General features: G+C 34.5%; 1 protein-coding gene across 1 annotated transcript in view; it reads left to right on the forward strand.

The window, feature by feature from the left end:
* MBTD1 (mbt domain containing 1) overlaps positions 1-17,907 on the forward strand; it is a 23,455-nt gene extending 5,548 nt beyond the window's left edge. The window contains exons 6-16 of the mRNA XM_010165200.2: positions 4,551-4,668; positions 5,329-5,463; positions 5,960-6,048; positions 7,364-7,598; positions 8,675-8,730; positions 9,001-9,105; positions 10,110-10,257; positions 12,830-12,912; positions 13,244-13,478; positions 14,136-14,213; positions 17,140-17,907. Of these exons, the coding sequence (XP_010163502.2) occupies positions 4,551-4,668; positions 5,329-5,463; positions 5,960-6,048; positions 7,364-7,598; positions 8,675-8,730; positions 9,001-9,105; positions 10,110-10,257; positions 12,830-12,912; positions 13,244-13,478; positions 14,136-14,213; positions 17,140-17,258 (1,401 nt within the window). The 3' untranslated portion in view covers positions 17,259-17,907. The remainder of the gene's footprint in view (positions 1-4,550; positions 4,669-5,328; positions 5,464-5,959; positions 6,049-7,363; positions 7,599-8,674; positions 8,731-9,000; positions 9,106-10,109; positions 10,258-12,829; positions 12,913-13,243; positions 13,479-14,135; positions 14,214-17,139) is intronic.
* Positions 17,908-18,261: the final 354 nt, after the last annotated feature.

The raw sequence follows: 18,261 nt of genomic DNA on the forward strand, positions 1-18,261 counted from the left end.
GTGAATTTGTATCGAATTCCACATGCTTAAATAAGCGTGTTTGTAGTTTGCTTTCACAGTTACATATGTGCTATAATCATGGGCTCTGCTGTTGCAACAACAAATACTTCATGATGTGTGGCATCTTTAATTAGGATACAGCTGCAATAGTTACGACAGTTTTAAATGATGCTATAACATTCCAGCAGTTCTATATCTTCCTTTTTTATTGCTTCATTCATTAAGTTGGATGGTACACCAGTAATGGGAACAGATACAATACTAATGTTCACGTTTTACCTTGAAAATGTTCACAAGCTACATGGCAACAGTGCTACTAAGCCTGGATGTTGTTTCTTTTCTGTCCCTATTTTCCTTTTTTATACAAGTAAAATGCAACTCCTGCAGTCTCCTTTGGAGATTTCTATTTCTTTGGACATTAGTTAGTGTTACAAGGGTGTGATTTGCATTTAGTTTTACTGTAATTATTTATTTGAAAAATATATTGTTTAAACCAGTCAGAATCTGGAAATGCATTAGTAATCTCGTTAGATCCTTCTCTCTCTCTTCCACTTTTCATTTGATAACTAAAAAAAACCAATACTCTTTTTGTCTGTCTGGAAAGATGATTGCTATGTTTTCACATACTATATTGCTTTTATTTGTATAAGTTTTTATTAGTTGATGTTTGTTTGCCATACATATTACGGATTTCATGCTCATGTGTGTGTCCATGAGACTGAATACATAAAGCGTACATAATGTGTATTCTGTTCAAAACAAAAGTTTTGAATTGACAGTAAAATCATGACATATCTACACATAAGTTTGTTATTAGATAAAATATGCATCTGGTTATACTAGGTGTATCTGAATGGATAGGGAACTTTGGGATCAATATTAAAGAAAAATGAGATTTGGCTTGTAGTAACCTGGCGTACTTCAGTATTTCAGGTGTGATGTAATTTTCCCAGATCAGGTTTTTTTTTTTTTTTTGCCAAGGGAGTTATTTCTTCTTCAATTTAAAATAGTTACATTTAAGAATTAAACATTTAAATCTTGAAGTTCTCTCAATCTCTTTCTCTGTATGAGAAGAATTAATTTAAGTCTTTTGATCTGCTTAACGTGGATTTTTTTTTTTTTGTAGTTTCCTGTTACCTTCATTCAGACTTTGTGTTGAGTAGCACTAATGAAATATACTAGCAACAGTACAACTATGCCTACTTTATAGTTCAGTAAAATGAAGTAGAGAAGCTGCTTTGGTTTATGTCATATAGGAAGCTTGTGACAAAGCCAGGATTACACTTTGTGCACCTTGAAGCTTTGGGTTTTTTGTCAAATTGCATTAATCAGGCACACGACAGTAGCCGATGCAAGGAGGAAATCTCTTAATTTAATGTTTTTAATATTGTGTTACAATATAGTAACATATGACCTGCTTATAGCTAACCTGCATTCCAATTTAATTTTCTTCTAAACAGTTTTAAATTTTTTTCTATATTTGCTTTTATTAGCTCAACCCATACCTAGAAAAGAAAGCAAATATAGTGCTTTGAGTCCTTTGCTAGTACTACTTAAAGGTATAAGTTAATGTGCAATTAATAGTAATTATTCTTTTCCACTCTGTTGCTAGTGAGCTGCACGTTTCCTGAAATTAAGAATTTTTCCCTCTTTCTTCCAGTTGAATTTTATTCTGGGCTGAAATATTTTCATTCTCTTGGTTTCTTTTGTTATTAAAATAAATAGTTTACTCTAAGGGAGCATTTCCAGGATTTTACACTAGATGGCAGCGCTTTGCTTTGAACTTGGTATTTTAAACCATTTTGCACATTGTCTTCTCTGGCATTACTTTTTGTGGGGGTACTGTTCACACACAAGGTACCAGCGTAATATCCTTACGCTTCAGGAACTGGTAGCATCACTTTGCCATTAAAATCCTCATTCAGGTTTCAAGTCTGAAAGCATGGCAATATCCAAAACCTTTAGAAGCCAATTATTTAACCCAAGAGATCTTTGTTCAAGTAGGTGTGTGGGGATACTTAACCTTTAGGTGTTCCTGTCAAACAGGACCTTCCTGATTGCAACTTACCTTGCAGAGAAGTCAGCTGCTGCTCACAGATAAACCGTTCCAAATCATCTCCCGGAGCAGGAAGCGATGAACCAGATCTTCCTTGTTTGGGAGTGATGTGAAGTGGATCTCTTCGTTATGAGTCTGAAAGGTAAATTTGTTCTTACCTGTAAATTATGGTTCTGCTAGTTCACAATATGCCAATCCAGACTTCAGAGTTAGCCTTCCAGCCAGCAGATGAATAAGACTTAACACTTACGTCGTGCTTTGTGAGATTTTTCAAAGCACTGTGCAAACATTGATTGATTAATCAGATGAAGACAGAGAAGACATGGAGGAAGATGGCTTTTATAGCCCTGGTTTATGCAGTCTTCCTCCCTTAAGAATGTTAATAATGAGTGAAAAAGGAGAAGATGGTGCAATATACCAGGTATACTGTAAACCATCACTTCAGGACAGTGTTATCTGGCATTTCAGTAGTGATGCTACACAGGATGGCTTCCTTCTTCTAAAGGGTGAGCCATATGGATTGGTGTAGGAGAACTAGCAGAACCAATATTTTCACAGACAAGGACAAATTTAACTTTCTGCTATTTCCCTCTATACCAATCCACTTTCTAGAAATAAAATTTTTTGACATTTCCATTCCCAGTTGATGTGAGAAATGTTTCAATATACTTTTCTCTCTGAATCAACTGAATAGATGAGCAGGCAGTAAAACAGATTTCAATTAAGTGCAGCTGGATTATAAAATTATTCACCGCTGCTATTTTTGATTGTTTGGCCTCATCTGCATCTCTATACAAGGCGACAAGATTTACTAAAATACACAGTTTGTAAAGTTTATTTCCTCAATTCAAAAAACTACACACGTCAATTTAGATATGATAGTGAATATGTAATAGGACTTGATTAAGAAGCTGTATCTGCATATTTTGTGTGTGAAAATAAGTCATCATCTTTCAAGTTGTGTTTTTCTCTCTGTCTGCCAGATGGCAGAAAAGAGCTCTGCAGTTTAGACTGGTGTAGATGGGACATAGCAGAACATAAAGAGACCAGGTTTCAGGAATAAGAAACTGGCATACTTGCAATAACTTGTTTTTCCCTCAATATTTAAAACTAGTTTTAAGTTTTGCATGCCTAGCCTCAAGTATTTCTCCTAGTGAAGGTTATCCCTTTTTAAGATAAATTTGTCTTTTAGTGCTGCTAGTTGGCTGTTGCTGATTGCCAGCTAAATTCCAGTTTCATTATTTCAAATCACTCAGGATTAATCAACTTCCTTCACTTGTGGCTGTCAGCCAAAATTTTGAGAAGTTGGAGGCTGTTTCCAATGAGCAGTTAAGTTCTCTGTGTTTGCAGAGAGCTTTGTAAATGAGACCCAGTCACAGAACACTGTCTGCCCACAATGGTGTAGAACCAGGGGACCCCTGCGATTGTCCCTGTGATACTTGGACGTTCTCTGAACTGATTAGAATTCACATTTCTCAGAACACCTTAGGATTGCTATGACTATTGTTCTAAAAAACCCAAATCTGAATCTTCCTCTTCTTGATGGTCTCTAGTTTAAAGTAGACTGAGTCACTTTCTGCTTTGTTACCAATGTAACTTCAGTTGAGTAAGTTTTTAAGGTTTTTGATTCTTCAGCTTCGTGCATTTCTGATATCTCTACAATATCATCTTTGACTATCTTTTCATAACGTTACATACAACAAAATGTTCTTCTTGAGATAGTAAACGAAATGTAATTTTTATCTCCGGTTTCCTCAAATCCTTAATAGTTCATCAGGCTGTATTTCTTTTTGTTACTAACATATTAGTCTAAGCCTTCAGGACAGTGCGTGAGGAATCTTGCTGTGCATTTCCTTTTGGCACTCATTGAAAAGATGCCACTCGGCTTTCTATTCTTTTTGCTTTTGATGGAATGATCACTTGCAGGTGATTATGAAAGCCTATTCCTCTGAGAGGATGTGAACAAGTGGGTGATAAACCTCACTATAATAATTTGTCAGAATATATTCAAGAAATAACTTTTAGGCATTTTTTCAGGAACGTTTCTGATTGACAGAACGTAAAGATTTTGATATCTGTGGTACACATATGAATTTAAAATACCATAATTTTGTTGCAAGTAGAATTGCAGAGGAGTTGCACCATTCTCACTAAAATCAGTAGCTTGCACCTAGTTGAAACTTATTAGAACTTATTTAAAGCTGACCCATGAGTATATGCAATTTGTGCTTTACAGATTTTTAAACTTGAAAGCCTATAGTTTTTTGCAGGAAATACACAGTAATAATTGTATACAATTACCATACTACACATAAGCTTCAAATCAAAACCAAACTAGGTTTTCGTAGACTGTTTCTTAAACATATGCTTATGTCTTATCATGTATATTGATTGTTTTGTCTTTTTAAGTCACTTGTAAAACACTAATATAACAAAAAATAAATATTTTCATGTGGTGAACTGGTGACTTTTCCTCCCCCATGTTAAATGATAGGCACCTATGGGGACATGCTGGGGTGATATTGCAGAAGGAGTGCGAGTGGAGGTTCCAAACACTGACTGCAGCCTACCTACCAAAGTCTTCTGGATAGCTGGAATTGTAAAATTAGCAGGTAAATATATTTTAGTTGAAGTTATTAAAATAATCAAAATAACTGCGTGAAGGGAGCTAATAATTTTAGTCAGTGGTCACCTGGTTAGTAAGAATGTTGACGCTGGTTAGCTTCTCAGAGCTGTGTCAATAGGTTATATATTTTAGCACTATCATTACGTTAATACTGTTCTACAGTGGCTTCAATGACAGTTAATAATGCCTGTTTTGGGTTTTTTTTGTATTGCCTCAGAGTACAAATAGAGCAGTGCAAAATGACAAGACAGGGAATTATATAATAGCTAGCAAATAAGCCTTGTTTTAAGAATCACTTTTCTTGGTTAAAAGTTAAAAATTCAAGGTCACATAGCTAAAATATAAAAAGCAGATACTGTAGGTAATTAATTTTGCCCTCCTACATATAACTTCTAAAGGTTTAGAGTTCAAGAATTCTAATTTCAATTAAAACTTTACTTCTGTGATAGCACATGCACATTTGTCAAAGTAATCCATTCTGTGCATTAATAATATGCAGAAATATGCTGTAAGAGTAATGTTCTATAAGAAGTTATAGTCTATAAAAGCCAGTGTAATACATATTATGATTGGTAGATAAATATTAATACATATTTTATGATGTTGTTTAATTTTGTCTTTTTTTAACGGGGTTGCTTTCTTTCAGGCTACAATGCTCTGCTAAGATACGAAGGCTTTGAAAATGATTCAAGTCTTGACTTCTGGTGCAACATTTGTGGGTCTGACATCCACCCAGTTGGTTGGTGTGCAACCAGTGGGAAGCCCCTAGTCCCTCCTCGAAGTATGTAAATAGTAGCCTATATAGATTGATATAAAAGTCTTTATTAAACTAAATTTGCTGATGGTCCAGATATCAGTTTGTTGTTGTTTGCTTGTTGGTTTTTTTTACCATAGCAACTCTTTTCAACAGTTATGAATAAATTATTTTAACTTTTGGGAAAAATAAGGACTTGACTGATGCTAAAAGTGTTTCTTGGAGTAGCCCATCTGATGCAACTTAAAGTTTTTAAGATCGAGGTGGAAGCGGTTAGCTAATCAGTGATGTGAACATGCACTGATTTTATTTATATTTTGTTATTAAATTCTTTGCCCTGACATACCCATAAACTTAATCTTGGGTAGCATTCATACTCTAAAAAGCTTTTTGTCATTATTGTCATCCAGGCTTTTTAACAGTCATCTGGGATTTCTTCTTTACATATTCCAGACTCTAATACTGTCTCTAACGGACACAATTAAAAATCAGTGGCTTATTTTTTCCCCTTCATTTGCAACAGCCATCCAACACAAATACACAAACTGGAAAGCTTTTCTAGTGAAACGACTTACTGGTGCCAAAACACTTCCTCCTGACTTTTCTCAGAAGGTAAGGCTGATGCAATATCAATGATGTACTATAAACAAAATTGCAGCACAATGTGAAGAACTGAAGTATTTTACAATGGCACATTAGCTCCTTTTATAATGAAGATGATACAGTAGTTTCATCCCTTAAATACAGTTTTCCTTGGAATCTCTATTTTCCATTTATGTCCACGCTTGTCAGTATGTATTTGGAAAACTATTTCCTCTGGCAGAAAGTAATTTTCTTTAGAAATTAGTTAGTCTACTTGGATTTTAAAACACCTAATTTAAAAAAAAAAAAAAAGTGCTAATAAGCTACCCTGTGATATGTAAGAAAAATTAAAACTGAATTTTCTAATTCAGGAATTATTTTTATCATGCACTATTTCAAGAAACTGAACAAAGTATGTTAATATAGCACATAGCTAGATGCAATAAAGTACATACTTTTAAATGTTAATATTTTTCATCTGTTCTGGACTGCATTTTTTGCTGTCTTTAAGTCATGTCCTTAAGTGTGGCAACTGCAGGTATAGTCTGCTCTAAGTTTACTTACTAATATTTTGAGATGGTACATAGCTTTTAGCAGGAATATGAGACTTCTTTGTTGTCTTATACTGCATCTAATAAAAAAAAAAACCAACCAAAAAACCTTTCTGCACTTTGTTTATTTCTATTTAAAAATTGTCTCAGTTGGAAGCCAAATTAATTTGGCAAAATTTCACCACTTTGGGGAGTTCATAATGACAACTGCAAGTGACAGATACTGATTTTTAAACGGCATGTATTGTCACAAGGCAGATTAATGTCTCTTTCCATTCTCTTCCTTTCTTTTCGGTGTATTACGAAGAATGTTTGTGAGTGGTCAGCTTTATGTCGAAGGTTTGTTTCCATGCCTTTTATAATAAAGGATTTTAATCCTATTTTGAAAGTGCTATATTTTGAGTGGATGACAAAGCAGAAAAAAAAAATCTTGTGTTGTTTTTTTGGTCAAGATTGTTTCTCAATGTGCTTTTATCCATTGTTAACAACTGAACAACTTTCATTAAGTCAATGGAAGTTTCCTTTAACCTATGTGAGAAGTGTATTAGGGGCTGTACTTGATACAATTAAAGCATTGTAGGATCTATTCTAGTTTTCTGAAATGTTTGATTTTTTTTTTTTCCCCTGTGTACAATGAAAGATAAGAGAAATAATTTGTCATTTCTGCAGGTTGATTAACAAATACTTGAATTAAATGAAAAGCCCATTGATACTGCGCTTTAACAGCAGAGACAGATGACTAAGGAAAACCAGAGTATATTCTTACAGAATGTTTTTTTTCCTGTTACTTTAAGGTGTCTGAGAGTATGCAGTATCCATTCAAAACTTCCATGAGAGTAGAAGTTGTTGACAAAACGCACCTTTGTCGAACAAGGGTAGCAGTTGTAGAAAGTGTCATTGGGGGACGGTTAAGATTGGTGTATGAAGAAAGTGAAGACAAAACTGATGACTTCTGGTGCCATATGTACAGTCCACTCATTCATCATATTGGTTGGTCTCGAAGTATAGGACACAGATTCAAAAGATCTGGTAAGCTTGTTGCATTCTAGAGGTGTCTTTGTGAGCAGTATTGGCTTGGAGAAGTCTGACTTAAGCAGTACTGTCACTTTATACAATTCATAGAACTAACTTGAATAATGATCTTTAAAAAATATATAATACAGCTCAGGGCTTTTACTAATTACGTTACATTCAGGAGTTTCAGCTAAAAGTATAATTAGTGTATTTTGCAGCACTGGAAAAGCCAAAATAAATTTTAGGTTGATTTGCAGTATGTTGATATCTGGAAAGATTCAACAATAAACAGTGGTTAACGAATTGTCTAGGCAGGAAAACCTTCAACTGCAATATTCAAGCATGCTAAAGCTCATGCCGATACCTGGAGCTAAAGTCCTGCTCCAGAAACCCCTAGTTTCTTCATGTTTGTCTGTTTTGTACAATACAACATGGACAAGTAACCTATTAGCTAATGAATTCTTTTTTTTATTTGCAAGTTTAAGGAGTATCAAATATTTCTATTGCAAGATTTACATGTTTTAGAGGGCCTTAGCAGATGGGCAGGGAAGATTAGTGACAGTTTAATAGATGGTACATAGTTAAGGCCCTTGTTACCTAAAATACAAAAATACTTGTAATATAAAGTATTTAAGGTTTTTAAACATTTCTCTGCTCCATTAAGCTTCTGTCCCTTGTGAGAAACAACCAGCTAAATATATATGTATTTAAAGTGATTATGTATAATTATATTAAAAATATCTAAATATAACTTTCTGTCATAATTTAGTGCATAGTAGTTTACTTGCCAATTTTTTTGCAAAAGCATTTATGTATATTTGTATCAATTTTGTGACATAATCTGGTGGTCTTGTAAATATTGGGTTCATTTTTTTTTTTCCCATAAATGAGATTGTTATAGAGGTATTTCAGCTAGAAGTTAATAAGGAAAATAGATGGATTACATCCATCAGATTTTTCTAGTAGTCATTTTATAAACTGTGGGCCTCCCTCACCAATCATTGCATTGTATTAGTTAACATATTCAGAAAAACATACTGTCTGCTCTATTAACAAAGCTTCTAAATAGGATGTACTATTATTCCTTGTAGATATTACAAAGAAACAGGATGGACATTTTGATGCACCCCCACATTTATTTATGAAGGTGAGTTTGCTGGCAAGAGCTCAACACAGAGTTGATTGAGGACCTTTAGTTACTGGTGCGTGTAAAACAGACCTGAAACTCTACTTAAGTCCCAGCACAAGCATTCCTTTTTTTTTTTTTAATGTATTTTTTTCAAACACTTACCTAATTTGGCCTCCTTGACGTAAGCAGAGATGACAGAACAGGTATTTCAGTCTGTTCCTTTGACAATATGGCGTTATATTTCGTTCCAGGCTTATTAGCTTCTTGTGCTGTTATGTCGTTTTTTAGGTAAAAGAGGTTGACGCAGCTGGAGAATGGTTTAAAGAAGGAATGAAATTGGAAGCTATAGACCCCTTAAACCTTTCGGCAATATGTGTGGCAACTATTAGAAAAGTAAGAAAACAAATGGGTATTTTGGGAAGGTAGACAGGAATCCTTTTTTCACTCACCTTTATTCAGGTTTGAAACAAAAAGCTCAAAACCAAAATAAATGCAGTTCATTCACACAGTGAATGTTTATGGCATATGTCCATTAATTGTTTATATACCACTGCTATGAAAAATAATATACTCATCTAATTTTTTTTTTTTATTTTGACCTGTAATCTCTGGAAATTCAACCTTACCTTTAATTAGAATATAAAATGTTTGTGAGATTAATTTGCAGGACAATCTTCTGCTAATTATACCAAATGGTTTGTGACTGTTCAAGAAGAAACCTCATCTTGCTTACTTGCAGAAGTCTGTGAAGACGTTTTAAGGATGTACTTTTTTCCTAGCTTGATTGAAAGGGATCCAATCCATGTGAAATCTGTTTTAAAAGAGGAAGAAAATGTAAAAAGTAGCTTAGCAGAATTGTATAACTTTACCAATGCGGAGTGTCCCTCCCTGGAAGTGTTCAAGGCCAGGCTGGATGAGGCTTTGAGCAACCTGGTCTAGTGGAAGGTGTCCCTGCTGATGGCAGGGGGGTTGGAACTAGATGATCTTTAAGGTCCCTTCCAACCCAAACCATTCTATGAGTGTGATTATGATTTTGAGTCTTTTTTTCTTATTAATGGTGTGCAGAATATCCTTGCAAGCTAAAGAGTAGACTGAATGATAAAAGCTTTATAGGTAGAACTGATGTTCACAAGAGAAATAATCTAGGGATCAGAAAAAGGAAATGTTCATCTCCTAACTTTGCAGGTAACAAAGGTAAATTTGGTAATAGCACGCATGGTTTTGGAGACAGGTACGGTTTGGGGTTTTTTTATTTTGTTATAATTGAATGTCCTTTTAAGTGTACTTCCATTATTATTGAGTTACTTTTCACTCTTTTGAAACATGGCATGCTTTCTTTCTAGCCTTATCACAGAGTTAAAGGTATTTAATGTAAAATTTTGTTTTTCTTTACAAAGGTTTTAGCAGATGGCTATCTTATGATTGGGATTGATGGCTCAGAAGCAGCAGATGGGTCTGATTGGTTTTGTTACCATGCCACTTCCCCTTCTATTTTCCCTGTTGGTTTCTGTGAAATTAACATGATTGAACTAACTCCACCCAGAGGTACATATAGCATTCTGACCACATTTTATTTTGAATATTTTTCAGTGATATTGTATGTGCCATATGCTTTGTTTCTTAACTCAATCTACAAAATTCATGTCACTTTTTAGGACTTTATAAAGTCTGAAAAAATAAACAGTGTAACTTCGAAGTAATCTAAAACAGACATAACAAACTTTTCATTTAGAAAAATTCAAAATGAACATCTGATTGATTCTCTGGCTAAAATAATTTGCTTTTGCTGTCAGAAATTGAGGGTAGCGACGAGTTGAATATTGTATCCATTAAGTGAATGGGAAGTATGCTAGTCACCAAAAGGACTGTTCAGAATATGTTATTGCTTGGGAAGTCCTGGCCACCAAAAAGATTAATGAACATTGTAAAGAATCTCTGACTAATTCTCTACAATATCAGTTAATTTTTTGAAGAATATGCACGAACTTGAGCTTTGAGGATGTAACCATTTACTGTATGTGGCATAATCCCTTCTTTGAGAAAAAGCTGTCTGTCCACTAGCACGTATGCATAGAGAAGACTGCATTGCCTTTGTTTTTCCACTTTATTGTCTCAGTCTAGCAATTTATAAAGAGGATTGTAACTAGCTGTGTAACAGCAGATAATAATGGTTTTCTATGGATTTTTTCTTCCATTCTCCTCCTTACAGGATTCTACTTGTATTTACTGAATTATTTTTCTAGGTAATATGTACAAAGACAGTGTAATACAGAAGAAAATAGTTTCGTATCATTTTCATTACTGCACACTAATGAATCTGATCTTTGAGTGTGTGAAAGGGAAGTTGGACAGATTTATTTTTCAGTCAGCTCATTTAGTGAATTTATTGCCTAGAAACGCATGGGCATAATCACCCCTTAAGAGTATGCGATGCAAGAGTCTCTTGCAATAGGAAAAGTTTTTACAGGAGGAAAAAGCCTGTGTATCAGTACATATCAATCAATTTAGAAATAAATACATTAAATTGACAATACAGAATAGGAAAAAACCTTCCATTCTATGATGAAGCTTTTCCTCTTTACACACTACTTCCACAATAGTATTTGAATTTTGTTGTTAGCACTTTGATGATACTTCTGTTTCTTGTATCATGGCAAAATTATTCTTTATTTACACATATATTTTCCCTTTTATTGCTGTTTTCCATAACAGTTCTGTATCATCCACTGAGAGGTGATTATAAATCATACATGCAATAATCCAGAAGTCATTTGAAAGAGGAATTAACAGGAGTAAAATACAGAACGTAATGCGCATTAACATATTTAATAGGATCAAAGTGATCAAAGCTCCTTAGCTCTTATGAGAGATGTATTTTGCTTTCCAAATTATGGGCTTGAAAATGGACAGTTTCCTAATTCTGATGACTATAACAAGGACCACGTGCACATGACTCTAATGTGTGTGTGGTGAGAAGATAATTAAAAGGCTTCCCTAAAAATATATTGGTCTAGCCAGAGGAATTGTGCATTGGGAAGAAAATGCAAAACTTATACGTTACTACCCTTATTGTTAGCTGTCCAGCTACATCTGTTCATGTAGATATTGCCTACCTGATGTGAACACTCTTCCAAATTACATTTAGCAATGTGGGTAACTTAACTTGCTGTGAAATCATTGGACTTCATAAGCTCATTCCCTCAGTCTCTTGCTGAAGTCAGTAGGAGATGCTTAGACACTTTCAAGAATGGGATTGCATTTTTGGCTGTGAAGGCTGGCTACCTCGTGAGTCTGGCCCTGCAGTTCTGAGTGATGACTCAGTGGGAACTCTACCCCACTTAGATGAGATCCTGTAGCAACCCATGCCATGCCCACTATGCTTTTTTTTTCTTTTTTTTCTTTTTTTTTTTTCTCAGAATGCCCATCACTGCATTACTACAAAGAAATTGTTCAAGCTGTTGTTACTCCAGCTAGAATTTGAGAATTATTGTTTTAAGCAGTTGTAGAGGTTGCCCAAAGCAAAAAGTTAGTCCTGTGTGTTTTATGCATATTCAGTAGATGAATAAAAGCTAAATATTTTTGAGATATTATTTTCTTCTCTTTATAATAGCTTTTAAAATTGGAAAAAAAATATCCTGTAATCTTCCATATTATTGCTATTTTTAGCCTTATTTAAGTCTTAAAATATCCATGCTTGTTCTTACTGCTCTGTTCTTAACAATTCAAGCGTTTCAGTAGTGGAGTTCTTTCCCCACAGGAAAGACACTGGATGTGCTTAATTATATGATGTGTTCTGGGTCATTTGTGTGGGACATTGGTAGAGATCAAGGATCTACGTGGACACAAAGTTTCAAATATGAATGATTACTGTTAAAATTAAATGACACTTTCTATATTATCCAGAGGTTCATTCATGTTGTTTGTTGCAAATGGGAAATGCCCAGATGACTCTCTTGTCCCTAAGACCAAAGCTCAGAGAGTGGAAGTTTTCTGATGTTAATGTTTTGCTTCTTTGTTGTCTTTTTAGCCATAACACAATGCCAATAGACTATTTTTGTTGTGTTCTTATGCATAAAGTTTGCAGTTGATGTATGAAAATGTTGTTTAAATTTCACAGGTTATGCAAAACTCCCTTTTAAATGGTTTGACTACCTCAGGGAAACTGACTCAATAGCAGCACCTGTAAAGCTCTTCAATAAGGTAATAAACATTATATATGTGTATTTAAACTGTAATTAGTATTATCTTTAAATTTCTGTCTGCATAGTCCATGAGAGTGATTCATTTTATTAAACACAATTTTGAAAAGCTCAGACAACAGACTTTTAGAAATAAAAACGATTTGTCTATGTTAAGCTTGAATATTTGAGAAATGTTAAATAAATACAGGGGTACATGAAACTTCATAAGTGACGCTTGGTGTTTTCCTACATTAAGTTGACCAAAATACTCACTTCAGTGCTGTGCTTAAACCACCTTAATTAACATGTTCATTTACTGATGTTTGCCTTGTTTCTGTTTGCTTTTCCAGGAAGTTCCAAACCATGGGTTTCATGTTGGAATGAAACTGGAGGCTGTTGATCTGATGGAACCTCGCCTGGTATGTGTGGCCACAGTAACTCGCATTATCCATCGTCTTTTGAGGATACACTTTGATGGGTGGGAAGATGAGTATGATCAGTGGGTGGATTGCGAGTCCCCAGACCTCTATCCAGTGGGATGGTGTCAGCTAACTGGATATCAACTACAGCCTCCAGCGCCACAGTGTAAGTTCCTGTTTTGTAAATAATGTAACAGTTGCTTACTGGCCCTCACTCATGGGTGATGATTTTCCTAACTTCATCCTTTTAAAGTTAGGTCACTAGGTATAACAGCAATAAAACAAATTCTTGCTAATGCTTGGAAGTACACATTTCTAATCTCTTCCACTTTGATTTTTAAATTATTTCTGGGTGTTTCTGTGGCTACTTTGTATATTTAATGCCAGAAGATGATTATTTGATCCAGGGAAAAAGCCTAGTACTCATCATATCTGGATATTATCACTGAGAATTTATATTGCTTTAAGATTTCAAATATATATGCTTTCCATACTGAATTTGATGGAACTCAGCATGTGCTTAGCTATTCATGTGCAGAAGTATTTATGTCAGAAGGCTATATTTTATTTAGTGCATCAAGTCTTGTCAGGTCAAGTTATATGATAATTAATAACTGTATTTAGAGACCCTTTAGTTGTATAAATGGGAGGGTAGTAGTAATTGCTGTTAGTAGTTCAGTGGAGGGCTTTTCCTACAATAAAGATGTTCTGCCTTTGTTCAGTCACTAAGAAGAAATTCTGTAGTTGTGTAGTGGCTTTGACACATTCTGGAGTGTTTTTCCAAAATACTAAACTTTAATTTTGATCTCTTAATTTTTTGCAGCATCAAGAGATAGCCAGTCAAGTTCATCAAAACAGAAGAAAAAATCTAAATCTCAACAGTACAAAGGACATAAGAAAAGTGGGTAACAAAGTAGTGTTTACACTTTTCCTGTTGTTTAAAAAGTTTGTGGTCTCTCCCTAAGTCTCTATTCTATTTGGAAATGTTTGTGTGTAAACAAGTATTATGCTTAAAGGTGCAGTATGCTATAAAAATAAATTTTACGTTGAGAATATGCATTTTTTATAACTTGCAACAGGGTTGACATTGCTAATACTAATCTATATGAATTGTAGACAACTGTTACAATATTTTGGGTATTTGGACATCATCTTAGCTAAACGATACATAGACTATGTAGGTTTCTGACATATAAGAATTAATAGTTTGTCGTAATAGAAGCAGATAGTCTACTTCCAGACAGCCTAACTATGTATATATGTTTGGAGCATCAAATCACTATGCTGACTCATTCTCTTAGTGTTTTCTTGGAAACAGTGAGGAGTTGGACAGAGGGTGCAGTATTTTACACTGCAGGCATATGGGCAGGTCAGCTACAGAAAAGGGTCTATTATCTGTCATCCTGAATTGGCCCTGCTTCTTTATCAAGGTATTTTCTAGTAGGATAGCCTAGCAGACAATCAAATGAACAGTTTTGTTGATGTTGGAAGTTATTTTACCTGCAAGTTGGCAAACATAACTATTGAACAGTCCTTAATGTGCCATTAGGAGAGATTTTATTGTGTGAAATACTTTTACAAGCGAGAACATTAAGCCTTTCTTACCATCTGTGCCATCTTGACTTATGTAGACTTGTTTCCAGAGAGTTTTGTTGCTCTGAGACTTGAGTTCATAAACAGTAAAATCCAGATCCTATTCAGAATCTTGGAGAATTTTTTTAATAGAATTCAAATACAGAAAGAATGTGGGTTTGAGAATATCTAGAAAAAGTTGTGAGTGCTGTTGCCTTAAGCTAGGGAAAGGTGGCTGTATCGTTAATCACCTTTGTGCAGGACCTGTTCTTGGATAATTCTGGACTGTCTGAACAGATGTTGTTTAGCAAGCTGTGCTAGAGCATCGTGCTCCTTACCTCATGTCTCTCCTTCCACCTAATACTTCTGGAAAAGTTTCTTGATCTGTCTCTTACAGTAAGTGTGACACAGACACTGGAAAGGAAATTCCCCTTATCTAGTGCCATAGAAAGGAGGCTTGTTCTAGTGGAATTTGTTCTTCGTTTCTAACTAACCTGAAGTAAATGTGAGCTATGGAAACAAGGAAGAATTTCTGCTGGGCTTTTTTTCTGGGGTGTTTACTCGTTACTAAGAAATCTCCTTAATCATCAAAAGGAGATGAGAGAACAAGGTCATGAAAAGTCATAGTTGGCTGCTTCCTACATGTTTACTCTTAGTAGGTTATGGCAACAGAAGTGCTGAGTCACAGGAAATAATACTAAGAACATGTTTTCTGTAGCCTTTTATAGTTCAGCACTTGTAAATAAAAATAAAGTCTTATTTTGAAAAGGATTTCAGTCATAAAACTGTATAATGTGGTAGTAATGCTTTCATGGTAAAGTAACCACAGCTGATTAACAAGAAAATCTGTTTATGTCTTAATTAAACTAGATTAATTTAGCACCAGAAGGTGTTACTTCCACATATTTTTCTCATATGTACTCAAAACACACTGCAGAATGTCTTTGAATCATTCTGCTGGGTATAATGCTGCAGAGTTCTAATGCAGTATTTTACCTCCTTCCCAAGTACTTTTGGAAGTGAGCAGCATGTATTCAGTGTAGAGCTGAGAATGCAGCTGTGGGGTTTTTTTCCTTTCTTTAAAATCTGCTACAGACAACAAAATGCTAATTTCCCCCTATGTCATTGTGACTTACAAGTAGTTAATGAACACACATTTAGTATTACAGAAAGAAACGAGGGTAGCTTGCATTATGCTGCAACTTTAAGACACTTTTAATATCTTAATTTTCAAATTTTATTTTTATTGAGCACAGGAGTTTTTCAGTGTGGAAGATGAGATAGAAAAATAATAAAAGAATAATCAAATGGCTTGTAAGTTATCGCAGGGCTACTAGTAGCAACAGGTTATGAAGGTTATTTTTGCTTTCACTGCATATTTCTGCATTTCAAGATACATTGATATGCATATAAACTTTGTATTCAGTAGCTACAAGCTTTAGTACTCATTCATTTGGTCATAGAGAACCATTCATTTTTTGTACAATCAACCCTTTAATGTGGGTTCTGCACCTTTAATGAAGTCTTGACATGTTTTGTTTTCAGTGTTCTTTCATTGTGCTTATATTTTGATAATTATCACTATTCATTAATGAAACTGGGAAAGTAATTGTGACATTACTGCTATTCATAACATCTTTTTTTGTCTTAGATCTCATTTCTGTTTTCTTTTTAGAAAGAAGAGAGATTAAAACTACAAAAAACATGTTTTGCTTGAATGAAACATCTTCTGATGTTAAAATTTTACTGATGTCTTGAGAAACCTTTGTCAATGTTTTTTCTTGTCTCACATAGACTGTTTACAGTGATTGGGCTAAGTAATGTGATTTGTAGTTTGTCAGTGGCCAACAGCTAATCTTATCTTTACTTGTGTAAAGACTAAATAGGAAGTAAACGGTAAACAAAAGAGTAAACAGTAAAACAGGTGTTATTCTGAGCAATAGTCACTATTCCTACTAGCATATTCAGGTACTGTCTTAAACCAGTCTTTTAAAATACTAAAGTCTTGAGAAAACCCTGTAGAGAATATTTTATTGTAAGTAATTTGTTCAAATATGTTAATGCTGGAGCATAACTTAAGGTTCAGTTTACAGTCAGAAAGCATCTGTTTTCTGTGGGATATTGAGTGTTAAAAGAAGAAAAACTACAATGCAGAATATAAGAAAATAGGAAATCTATTTAAATAATTAAATTTAAGGAAAAGTTGTGCGTACTTCGAATTTTATAGATCTTTAATGTTCATCTTTTATTTTCAGTGACTTCATTGCAGCTGAAGGAGGAGTTGCTAGATGGAGAAGAGTATAACTTCCTTCAAGGAGCATCCGATCAGGAAAGCAACGGATCTGCCAGTTACTACATCAAACAAGAACCATAAGGCAGCTCAGAGAAGTGAGGGGCAGAGCACTGGTGATAGGAAAAGAGCCTTTCTCCAAGACTGACTGATTTTGTTCCCACTTTGAGGGTACAGCTCAGGTGACTGTACCTGGGGCACTTTGCTAACTGTAGATGAGTTACACTCAGTTCAGAATTTTTTGGAAGGGCGGGGAAACTATTTTAGTGAAAAAGATTTTTCAATTTATTAAAAACAAAAATGGACACTTTTGTGTTGTATTTGAAACTTTTGAAAGAATTTTGTAATATTTTCAAGTTCAGATTTATTGTTCATTGTTAACAAGAACTGAAATTCTAATTTTTTGGTAAGATTAAAGTTTAATTAGCATGATTGTGGGAGGTGGTTGGAGGAAGATATATTGCAAATACAAATGAACTGTCGTAACAAATGAACCTTTTTGGTACAAGTTGGGAGACTTCTGGACTCTTGTGAACTGCACTGGTCACGCCTCTGGTTTTTTTTTTATTGTGAAATGTGGCATTTAAGCCCTAATTTAGAGGCATAAATTGTATGTGGAAGATAGTCTTGTAAAGCTCTACTCGGTGAGTAGCCCCAGTTGCAATGGAGTCATCACCTGAGGGAGATTTTAATTTTTCAAGATTTTTTAATTTAGTTTAAAATACTTTTTTTTTAATACATAAGTTGTTTGGTTTTTTTTTTTTTTTTAAAGTTCCTTAAGGTCTGATTGAGTGCCCATTAATATCAGTAGCCTTGTGTCCATTGACTGCAGTGGGCAGTGGATGGGGACTATAAAGCTCTTGTCTGTATGTGAATGTCTGTAGTCTTGGAATGCTTCAACAAATGTTTACAGAGCCCTATGCCAAACTGGAACTTCAGAAAATTCCCTCATTTGTAAGATTAGTTTTAGCTATGAATTTAGACTAAAGAAGGAACTTAGATGGACAGTAACTCAAGGCTCCCTTGGTATTAGGAAGGAACTTCTCACTGTTCTTCTGATTTTTTTATTTTATTTTTTTTTTCCATA

This window comes from Antrostomus carolinensis, unplaced genomic scaffold (genome assembly GCF_000700745.2).
Source record: "Antrostomus carolinensis isolate BGI_N321 unplaced genomic scaffold, ASM70074v2 scaffold21560, whole genome shotgun sequence".
Taxonomy (NCBI): Eukaryota; Metazoa; Chordata; class Aves; order Caprimulgiformes; family Caprimulgidae; genus Antrostomus; species Antrostomus carolinensis.